Below are 12,251 nucleotides of genomic sequence, written 5' to 3'. Positions count from 1 at the left end.
TTTCCGTGAGTATTTGAATGATTTGGTGAATGTGAGGGTGGGGGCGTATACAATTGACTATTGAAGTGCATGTGAAAGTTTTCAGCTCCGTTCGTTGTTCTTGGGCTTTAAGACTATACAGTTTTACTCCTGCCTGATAAAGTGATACATAGCATAAAGCTAACCCATACATGATCAATATTATTATTCTATATTCGACATTGAGAATATTATTGACCGTGTATTGGCTGTATTGAAGGTACTTCAATATTTATTAACGGGTGATCATTGATATCAATAATATTGAACGTGTTGGGCAGTTTAAGACACTCTGTATACCTAAAACTGTACCTAAAAGCTGGTTTTCATTGTTTACTATTTTGTGCGCAAACGAGTTGTCGTAAATTTAAAAAATATATTAATATGTGCGCAAACGAGTCTCCACCGTTTTTGTCAGTCATTTAAGTCATATTGCTAAAGAATGTATGAGTTACAATCCCCCCTTATAAGAAATATACTTATGTTAGGAAATTCCCAAAAAGAATAATTAGGAAAAAGTTATTTTGTTTTAAATGAATTTACTCCAAAAATATTGTAAAAAAATCCTACAATTTCACTAGGTATAAACCGGTCTTTATTTAAAGGTTGAGCTAAAAAAAACATAAAAGAGTTAACGTCCATGAACTTGGCCCACCCAATTTAACCAATACATATCAAAGGTAGGTATGTCAAAAAATAGCGAATAATTAGCAAGTAATAGCAAGTTGGTTTTCAAAATTAGCAAGTCAAGTTACTATTAGCAAATCAAATTTTGCGCCGGGTAGGCCAAGTTCAGGTGGCCCACCCACTTCTCCGATCCCTTCAAAAAATATACCTACCATAAAATAGCACATAATTAGCAAGTAATAGCAAGTTGGTCTTCAAAATAAGCAAGTCAAGTTACTATGAGCAAATCAAATTTTGCACCAGGTGGGATGTACATGAAGATGGCCCCCCGACTTAGTGCAAAAATGTTCATAATTATTGCAAACAATTGTAAATTCAATATTTAAATTTGTAAACAACCCCCTCGGCCGTTGAGTAAAAAATAAGCTTCAGAGGGCCAAGTTCACGCAGACCCCGCAATCCGTCTGATTGCTTCCAGATAAATTGTAAACAATTGTAAATAATTGTAAATTCAATCCCCAAATTTGTAAATTATCAGAAAATTTATAAATCAAAAAACAAAAGTAAGTATACGTCCACGAAGTTGGCCTTTACATTTTTTTTAAAATAGTTTTTAAACTGCCATTATTTTACAAGTAATTAGTAAGAATATGCAAGTCAAAAAGAAAGGAGTTATAAGGGGTGGAACCAAGGAAGGGACAACTTCACGCAGCCCTAAATTGTTGTCAGAAACTTTCAAAACTGGTGTCAAAACACTCGTTATAAATAGCAAGAATTTGCAATTCAAAATTATACTTTTACAAATTATACTTGACACTCACTAGCTTGCTTTTAAAATATGTACTATGTAAATCATTTTACAATTTAGGGTTGTTTAAAATTAATTGAATTAGATTTTGGACAATATTAGTTTACTTTAATTCAACTAAATTTTATAGTATTAATATTTATTGTTGCTCACCTTTGCGTTTGTATGTGTGAATGCATGATAGGCAAACTGCGTAATATGAATAGACCTACATGGTTCTCACTCTTAAAAAAACACTCTTTTGTCCATAAGATAAAATATATGACATTGTATTACGTAGGTATTACTGTTTTTATTACCGTTTAACGTCTATATGTATAATCAAATGGTGCACATCCGCATACAAATGTTGTATTTAGGATTAAACCACCCAAAAAACACGAATAAATGTATTGTTCTTTTACGAAAATATTCACTGATTGTCGTACTTCACTTATACGAAATCGTATTAAATAGAATTTTGGCAAAACAAAATATAAATAAAATAATTATATCATGTCCATGCCTTCAACCTATCTTCAAACATTTGCAAATAGTTAGCAAGAATAAAAAATCAGTTGAATAAAAAAATCTATATTTTATTTTAAAAAATATAATTTTAATAAAAATCTATTTAGATTTATTAAAATATAGATTTTTTAATTTAAAAATCTGGTAAGGGAACATTTTGGTCCGAGGAATTTATGCCAAAAAATAGCACATAATTAGCAAGTAATAGCAAGTTGGTTTTCAAGATTAGCAATTCACGTTACTATTAGCAAAGCAAATTTTGCACTGGGTGGGCCAAGTTCAGGTAGCCCAATGACTTATCCGATCCCCTCCAAAAATATGCCAAAAAATAGAACATAATTAGCAAGTAATTTTGCAAGTTGGTTTTCAAAATTAGCAAGTCATATTTTGAACTAATAAACTACGTATTACAAATTATGTTTACCATTTACCTGTAACCAATGGTATTAGTTATCCAATATTTTTTTTTATGCATGATTGTTTTTTTTCCAAAATGCAATTATTTATCAAATAATTTAACACTTACATAGTGACAAAGGATTGTGACAGACATCATAATATTATTATTTTTTTAATTTACTCTCTAGTAAACATAATTTTGAATAATATATTATTTATGAATTTCTAATATTAAATAAATCAATATATTATACCTACCTATAGGTAGGTACGTTCTGAATAATTCTAGATAAAAAGTATAATATTTGTTATTGCTTGTTTTATTATGTAAGAATCAAAATAACATTTTAAATTATTTTAGGTACTTTGATAAGTACCTACTTATGTGAACTGACATAATACTGTAAATGTTATTAAATTTTAGAATAAAGTTTTAAAAAGTTTAAAAAATTAAAAACTACTTTTCAAATTAATCATTTGCTTCCATATACAAAAGTAAATGAGGATTAACTTTAATTTTTTCTATGCTCTTGATTTTTCTAACTTTCTGTTCCAAATCATTATTTTGTTCCCATTTGTAATATGCTCGTCTAACATAGATCATATAGTGAAATAATACATAGTCAATAACTGCAACCAATGCGTATCTAAAAAATAATAATTGTTTTTGCATAGTTTTGGCAACCAATTTTGAAAATCAACTTGCCATTACTCGCTAATTAATTGCTATTTTTTGACATACTTTTGATGTGTATTGGTTAACGTGGGTGGTCCAAATTTGTGGACGTAAAGAGTTAATATGTTTTATAAACTATACATTTAAAGTTATTTTAAATTAGCAATAAATATAATTCTTTTAATCTGACAATGATGCAAAATACTATATGGCTATTCAGAGAAAACAGACAGTGTGCTGATGTTCTCTTAAATCAGTGTTGCTAACCAGTTGATCTTAATGGAATATTGGTTGATTGTATTAAAAAATAATCATACAAATATTGGTTGATTATGTGTGTAAACACATCTTAAACACGCTTTTAGTTTTTACGTTTTAAATACACAGTAAAGTATTTATTAGCTTTATAATTTTAACTCATCATCATTTTAAATTATTGATGCCTATAAAAATATAGTCTAAGAGAAGTTGACCCATGCATTTATCTCAATTAAAAATTCAAATACCTATCAAATAAAATTTTATGATCGGTCAATTCACTTTAATATTAAAACTAACAGCACACTATTGAAACTAGTGAACCGACATTTGTTATGTTGTACGTTTGTAAGACTGAGACAACAAACGCATGGGAAGGAAGCATCCTCTTAAGAATAGGATGAATCATATTTGTAAATAACAAACGTTATAAATTATAATATTTTAATGTGTAGGTATTATGACGAATGTATAATCTATATATTGTCAAACATTGATCTATTGGGCAAGCAGCAGTTTGAAGAATCTCAAAGGAAAACAAAATATCATATTAATATGTCTAAATGTATAAATAATTAACTTTATTATATTCCTTTCAAAAAATACTTTTTCTTAAGTACTGACTTATTTACTTTACTTGTTCAAGTATAACTTAAGAATATAATACTTCTCTAACAAAATAAAATATCAATTGTATTTCTTTTTAAGTTTAATATAATTTAAGAAAATATTTTAGTTAAAGAACACAATACATTATACAATGGTATATAAAAAAATTAGGCACTGAATATTACTTATTAGACTAAAATTATAGATTGAAAATAATAACCTTTCAAATTATTCATTTCACATTTAATGGCATTATTTTACAAATATTAATCAAAAATATTAATCATTGTTGTTATAGAAAAAGTAACAAGTAAAAAGTTCATCACAAATTAAAATATATTTTAAATTGGAAAATAAAGCGATTTGTAGATGATCTTAAAACAACCAAAAAATCGACACAAAAAATAAACTTAAATTAGTTTTAATACAGACTTATTTAACTTATATTAACTAACAATACTTTTTCAATCATTAACTTGTTTAAGTATAATAAATTTCAATCGGTTTGATTTTAATTTAAATATATACATATAAAAAAATGTACATATTTAGTAAGATTAATTAATTAGATAATAATAATATAAATTGGGAAAAAAGGCTGTCTTCCTCTTCCATATATTATTACCATTAATCATAAAATATGCTACATTTATATTTATTTATTAGACAAAAATTATTGATTAAAAATAATAGCCTTTACATTTCTTCATTTTACATTTACATTTAATGCCACTTTTTTTCAAAGAATCTTTACCCCTACCGATAAAGTAATCAGTAGTAAGTTCTTCGTCAGCAACAATTGTTCTATTAGCAAATAAAGCCAAGTATGGCAAATATCTATCAAAGCAATTAATCCATACAGAATGTATACTCAAGTTTGCCTTACATGAATGATTGATGAATCTTGTGAAATTGCCATAATGTGTATTATCAACAATGTATTTAAAATTTGTTGTATCATTGAAGTCTAATTTCCACATGTAATCGATAGAAGATGAGGAATTTTGTAAACGTTGATTATATTCTTTAACTGTAATAATTTCGCCAACATATATGCCTACAAATTGACCTTTATAAATGTTTTGACAAGTCTTTAGTGCCCAGCCAGAGAACGTAGATTTATAAATACAAACTTTTACCTTGCTACCATGTTGAACTACTCTATTAATACAGGATGACGAACATTGACATTTCTTATTACATTCAAATATTGGACAATCAGCGGTTACTACTACATTTTTCATTTTATCATAAGCAACTGAACCAGATAATGTTTTGCAACAATTAATATCAAATGAACAGTCATTTTTACAAAGACAACCGGATGGCGGATTGTCTGGAATGATAATTTTGCCTTCAGGAATATAATAATCAGTTATGTACACAAATGAAATTGGTGGATCTTCAAGGTCCATGTTATTTTCTACTTTAATATTACAATTCGGTGAAATTATTTTTATATGTATCTCCCAATCTTTAAGTTCACGAACTTGTCGTTCTCTAAAAAAATCCAAAGATAAAAGTGCCAACTGTGTTTTCAAACACATTTTTCGAAGTCTTCGTGCATTTTTATTACCATGTCCAAGAGCATTGGATGTAATAGAAACTTCTTCAAGTGTACTTAATTGCAAACATAATCCAGTTGAAGTTCTGTATAGATCAAATAATCGTGTGATAACTTGTCTAGATAACATTAGATGCATTATATTTACATGCTTATTAAAAAAATGATTTTTATTTTTAAATTCAAATATGTGTTCTTTACAAAATTTTAGAGCTTCATCAGTTTCCCATGTATTAAATCCTACTGACCAATTTTTCCACTTAACTAAATAAAATGATTTATCTATGGAACATTTATAATCAACAATTTCAACAATTTCGTTTTTATCATACGCCCAAATGTCTTGATCAAAAAGTGATTTTTCATTAATAAAACGTCTTGCTACAGGATCTGAATTCATAAAATAATATATTTTTTGTTGATCAACATTTGACGCTAAATATACAGGGTTCGTTAATAGTACTGTATAATCTGGTAAATCACTTATAAATGCATCTCTTTTGTCATCGATGTCCTCCCAATCATTTTCATCGCTCTTCTCCTGACACTTAGAAATTGTATTCTTGGATGAAATAATATCACACTCTGATTTTTGGTTATCAGAACAGATTATTTTAGTCTTTATTGCCATTGATTTACTACATGAACTATTCTTGATATCATCATTGTTGGAGTCTGTAACAAGGCAAATATAAAAAAAAAGTCATCACTAGATATTTTAAAAACAATTCATTATGCTAAAGTTTTAATTTTCAAGAAAATCAAATTTTTATGACTGGATGTAAATTGTGATACAGTGGTACAAAATGCACTAAAAACTATAAAAAAAAATGCAGTAGCGAGAGTATTTTAATTTATTATTTATATCTTCAAAATATAAAAAAATTAAATTTAAGAATAAATTAACATTGTTACACAAGTGCCATAGCCAATTAAAATATTATGTAAAAAGTCTGAGTAAAAAAATGTTATCGCGACCCAAGTGCTTTTATATACAATTATTTTTTTTTCGTTTTGAACCGACGGCGCCGCGGGAAATGCTTTCGCAATACTTCCGCGACGCCGCCACTTTATATACAATTATTACATAATATAAAACGATACATTTTTATCTTGACTTTATTTTATAAACTGAATATATCAATTCAGTAATCACCAATCTATTTATTGTTATTTATTAATATTAAATTTCAAGGTATTTTATTTTAGATATTATGTTATATAATTATGAAATATACTAGAAAAACTCAATAAATTAGACTAAACTACATTTTTCAACTATCATTCGAAACGGCAACACTTATGTTTTTATATTTATTATTTTTAAAATGTTTGTGTGGTTGACATATAATAATTTTAATTATGCCTGGAAATAAGTTCCAACGTTTTAATTGCCTTAAAACAATATAGGTAGTTTCCCAACCTAAGCATTTTTTGATCTCCTAAATATGAAGTCACAAGTAAAATGTAGGTACTGAACTATGGTATATTCAGGAAACTATTGTAATAATTAAAATTATTTTGTGTTCGATATTTTTAATTTATATAAAAAATTATGTTCTTACCAGAAAACATTAATCTACTGTTACTTTCTAAAAAAAAATTCTGTACTTAATAAATATCTGAATCAGGAATATTTTAATCACAATGATTTTATTAATCAAAATCAAAATAAATTAAAGCAAACAGCAGTTACTTACGAATATCATTTGGAAAAACAATTGTCTACATCAGCAGATAAGAATATATAAGTTTAAATCTACTTAGTACTTAGTATCAATGTATAATATTAGGGAAAATGTTAATTTAGATAATTGTTCAAATACTTTTGTATTTCATGATTTTAGTCGAGTATTGTCAACATTCCAAATTCAAAGGCTTATGTTTTTTTTTTTTTTTTTTATTAAGCAGTAAGAACAATGTATGAGGAACTTAGTATTCAATTTTCAATACTTTTTGTCCATAAACGGTTCAAAACAAACCAAAAAAAATGTATCGTGTATAGAAAATGCTAATATAGGCAACCAAATTTGTATTTACAGTAATTTGTTATAGAGTTACACCAAGACTAAAATCAATTTTCTCAAAAACTGCTTTTATGTAAAAATTTGCTTAATTTTTTTTTTCTCAATGCTTTTGAAAATTACTAGGAAATGTTTACTTTCGACCCTCCAAAGTACCAACTAAATCTAGATTCACTTTCCTCTCATAAAAGATGCTGTTGAAGAAAATCTAAGCATTTTTACTGTCCTAAAAAGTGATGATAAGACAAAAAAGAACACACATCATTGTAAAACTAATACATTCATCGCTCTGCTCAGAATCTAAAATGTCAGTTTCTAAAATTAAGACCCGTGATAATTCAAAATATTTAATAAACAAACACACACACACACATACACACACACAGATTCCCATCTTACAATTCTAGGTCACCAATGAGTCGATAATACTTAAAAATAAATCACCGACTGCTTCTACATTTTTAGATAACAAAAAATTAATATACCTGCTCCTTCAACAATTTGATCATGGATTGGGCTGTCACAAATTTTGCCAGATTTTGATAGTTTATTATTTAGTCGTAATAAAAATGTTATACATTAGGAAAAAATGTGAATAATTTGTTCTTTTTTGTCAATTACACGCTGTATATAGATTATAGGTATAAATCAAAGTAGCTTAATAGATTTATAAAATACTAAGAAATAATTTATATATTTTATATTTTTTTAAGCAACCAGGTTACAAAATATGGCAAAATGTTATTGTAAGAAAAAATATTTGGTTTCATAATAGTAGACTTATTAAACTTATTATACAAAGAATTATATAACAAACTTTATGAAATCTCAATGTTAAAAATATATATATTTTTTTATTAATACATTTAAAAAAAAGTGGGGCAAGTGGGTATCGCCCTGCTGTATAGTAATTATTGTCAAGTGTTTCATTGTAATAGACGAGTTAAATTTGTATTCAATAATAAATCATTGTATACTAAAAACGATTCTGAGAGGAGATGGTCTCAGTCTGGCATACTTACTAACTCAATTTAATTATTACAGGATTTCCTGTATTTCGAAGCAATTATTGACAAACTAACAAAGAAACTTGTTAACAGGAAAAATTAGTGGAAAAATTTATTTAAAAAACACATCTTATATGAGTTGTTCGAATTATAAACAAAACATCCTATTTCTTTTCCTATCACAAAAATATAGGTACGTGAGTCCCATTGAGTAATCTATGGTTAGCCACCTTATTCAGAGCGACTAGAGTGCTCCTAAATTTGCTTTCTATCAACAATAGATCAATAGTTTTAACCTATTCTGTAGTTTTATGCCTCCCATCTGATAAAAATGTATTTATTATTAATGTTAACTATTTAAGTAGGTGTACATAGTAATTTTGTTTTATTAAATAGTTGAATATTTTTATAATTCTTTTGTGTTAATAAACTTGCACATTACATACAGTTAATACATTTCTAAAAATTTAAAATCAAGAAAGTTTACACACCGATCTCTGACTTGGCAAGCGTTTTTGTAGTGTATATTATGTATACACATGTTTCATTATTTTTTAAAGCATTAAGTTCTGAGCCCTGATTATTATAATAGTATACACAATTAAATTAATTAAATTAATTATAATATTCATACATTAATAAAAGTTATAAGATTGTAACCTAGGTTTTAATACAACATAATTATTTGTAAGAATGTAAATATATAAGTAATATACAAGAAGTTGACCATTTGTTGATTTTTTTACTTTTTACCAAATTTGAATAACATTTAGTTTATTGATACATTAAATATAAATCTAGTGCCTACCTACATCTTATTTGGAGTTTACGTAAAAATAAATAATATTAGTATGAATTATCTTCAGACCAAGTATCTATTTTATTTTATTTCATTTTATTTTTATTTATTTTAAACATATGGCAATGTTTAATAAGCAAAGGACAGATATTTATCAGTAGAGTATTATGGACAACTGGCTAGATAGTAGACAGTGATATGATATTTTAATAATTTAATCTATAAGTTGGGTAAATATTTAAACAAAAATTCAATCTGTTGGGGGAGTTTTAATTTCTATTTTAGCATATTGAAAATGTAAATTTATTTATTAAATTTAATTGTAAGTATTTTTTATTTTATTATATTATATTTGCTGAGGGAGGAGTGTTAAACAAAATATACAAGGGTGAAAATTTGTTAAATGGCCAGGAGCGCTGATGAACCTTGCTACATTTCTGCAAGTACCACTCTACTGTACAGAAGGTATCGAGTGGGATACTTTAATGGATGTGTTAAATTTTAAATCAATGGTATAAAATCAATGTAAGTACATGAAAAATGATTCTGAGCTAAGGCGCCAACCCATATTAAGTATATTTTATGAAATTATTCCTACTAAGGTAATTTATTTTATTATTACTAATACAGTAGGTTAAATTAATTTTTGCTGAAAACATTGCATTTAAAAATATCACTGTGTGTATAAGATAATATAATATACTTATTTACTTTAAAAGTTTCAAGTACCCACAACACTTTTTTTAATTACAACAAAATACCAAAAATTGTGAATTGTTAATCTTGTTTAATTATATAATTTCACTATAGGTTACTTAAGTTTCAACAACGCAAATAAAAATTAATGGTCAGCTACGTATTACCTATGCAATTTAAGGTGCCCATTAAGAGTCGGACTATGTATTTGGTATATGTATAACGTTTTATACATTGTTACACACAACATTGTGTTAAAGCATAAAGCGTTTCTGTGATGTTTTTGGAATTTCTAGGTACCTAGGTTACATAGGAACATTTCAATATTTTTTGAAATATTCTTTTTATATAATTGGAACAATATTTTACTAATATAGATGTGAGACCAGTTAAATTGAATTGGAAATTAAGAAACAATAGAGCATATGATAAAAAAGTAAAATAATCCATATAGGCTAAAAAAAAGTTACATTTGTGATCCATGAGATGGTTTGATTCATATTTCCAGGACAAAAAAATCTCTAATGAGCACCTGTTGATAATTCACTAATTTATATAATATTTATAATAAGATAGAGTACCGACTCAAGGATTTGCGGGGTCTATGCGAAATAATATTTTTATATGAAAGGGTTCTCTTCCAAACACTTAATAAAATACATAAAATGGCTGTTGGAAAATAGTTCGGTTAATACTAGGACCCCAAATGATTTAAATAATTGTGTTTAAAGAATAAGTCTCCCTGATTTCATGAATTTGTTACATTTACTGGATTACCTAATGGTTATTACTTACAATTTATTAGTTTTCAAACCAACTGTATTTGGATGTTTATTAATAGTGCGTTACACCTAATACGTCTAGATTATATTATATACCTATTATTAACAGATATTATGGAGAATTGTAGACATTTATTTAATACCGCTGTATATACAGATCCACAGTTATATCATAAAAATGAATAGAAATAATGATAAACACATAAATATAAGAACTTGTTATTCCTTACCATCGGTGTTTGTAGCCTGAGGACTAATTATTCCAGATGAACATGATTTATTAGAAATATTCTAGAAAGAAACGATGTAAATTATTAATAAAGCAAACATTGTTACAAACAAAAGTGGATATTTACCAAATTCATAATTTGCTCCTCGAGTTTTTCAGACAGGGGATTGTCGGCCATGATGGTTGTTGGTTATGACACTAGATTGACAATAGACACTTTTCACGCGTAAACAACTATATTCCCGAAAATAAATATTTTAAATACGATAAAAAATTATCGACATTCGAGAAAAGCACATCACAAATTGTATTTCATAATATTAAACGTTAATAGAAGAACATGGAGACAACGTGAGACAAACGGCATGGGACTTGACTATTTGAGAGCTGTTAAAAAAACTTGGCAAGAAAAAGAATCACAGCTACAGGTTAGAAATGCAGGATGGAACAGCTGTCAGCTGCCAACAGTGAGCTACCGCATCGACGTCGCCAGTTTAGTGTTCAACGCGATTAAAGATGGCTGCACATCGGCTACTGATAATGTGACAATGAAATGACTACAAAAACATTCTTATTACCTAACATATCCTAACTTTATACGAGGCATGACAAAATAAATAGGTATGTCAGCAATATTACCGGTTTAGAAACAAATTGCGCACCCATCCTCCGCCCAGCCTTGTACTGTGACGTAAGCATTTCTCCGGTTCTCATTGGTCCACCGCCGTCACTGCCGCAATAGCCGCCGCCGCCGAAGACTCCACCACCACATCAACGTTCAGCCTGTTTGAGAAATGCTTACGTCACAGACATGCGTATCACGAGTTGCTGACATACCTATTTATTTTGTCATGATATGAGGCATATAGCCACCACGGACTAAGATATCTTAGTCCGTGATAGCCACTGAACTAAATACATGGAACGCGTATTGTGTATAATTATCGTATATGAAAAATGAGACCACTCGGGAGCAATTCTTGTCTATGCTCGGGAGTCGCCATAATATGCATTCCGATTTAATTTTTAACATTAATATTGTGATAATGATAACAATTTTCATAGATAACATAACATTTCACCATGTTTTCCTTTGACACGGAATACATATGGCGACTTCCTATGAGGTTCATATTATGAATAATGCACGCGTTTCATGTATTTAGTTCAGTGCATATACCATTATATTATGGCATAAGCACTATGAGCAGCGGTGAGATATAACACGGCAATGCAGGAAAATTT

General features: G+C 27.8%; 1 protein-coding gene across 1 annotated transcript; it reads right to left on the bottom strand.

Moving 5' to 3' along the window:
- Positions 1-4,175: 4,175 nt before the first annotated feature.
- LOC100161910 (histone-lysine N-methyltransferase SUV39H2-like) lies at positions 4,176-11,777 on the bottom strand. Its single transcript, XM_016800614.2, has 3 exons — positions 11,134-11,777; positions 11,008-11,068; positions 4,176-6,144 (listed from the first exon to the last, which is right to left on the bottom strand). Exons 1-3 carry the CDS (start codon positions 11,182-11,184, stop codon positions 4,586-4,588), a joined length of 1,671 nt encoding a protein of 556 aa, XP_016656103.1. The 5' UTR covers positions 11,185-11,777; the 3' UTR covers positions 4,176-4,585.
- Positions 11,778-12,251: the final 474 nt, after the last annotated feature.

This window comes from Acyrthosiphon pisum, chromosome X, assembly GCF_005508785.2.
Source record: "Acyrthosiphon pisum isolate AL4f chromosome X, pea_aphid_22Mar2018_4r6ur, whole genome shotgun sequence".
Lineage (NCBI taxonomy): Eukaryota > Metazoa > Arthropoda > Insecta > Hemiptera > Aphididae > Acyrthosiphon > Acyrthosiphon pisum.
This window is presented reverse-complemented; position numbering and strand designations above follow the sequence as displayed.

Excerpts from the sequence above, each read along its gene's own strand:
- LOC100161910 (XM_016800614.2), bottom strand. The coding sequence starts at position 11,184 with ATGGCCGACAATCCCCTGTCTGAAAAACTCGAGGAGCAAATTATGAAT. Across the intron at positions 11,069-11,133 it reads AGGAGCAAATTATGAATTTG|AATATTTCTAATAAATCATG; the intron begins GTAAATATCCAC and ends GTTTCTTTCTAG. Across the intron at positions 6,145-11,007 it reads TCAGGCTACAAACACCGATG|ACTCCAACAATGATGATATC; the intron begins GTAAGGAATAAC and ends GCCTTGTTACAG.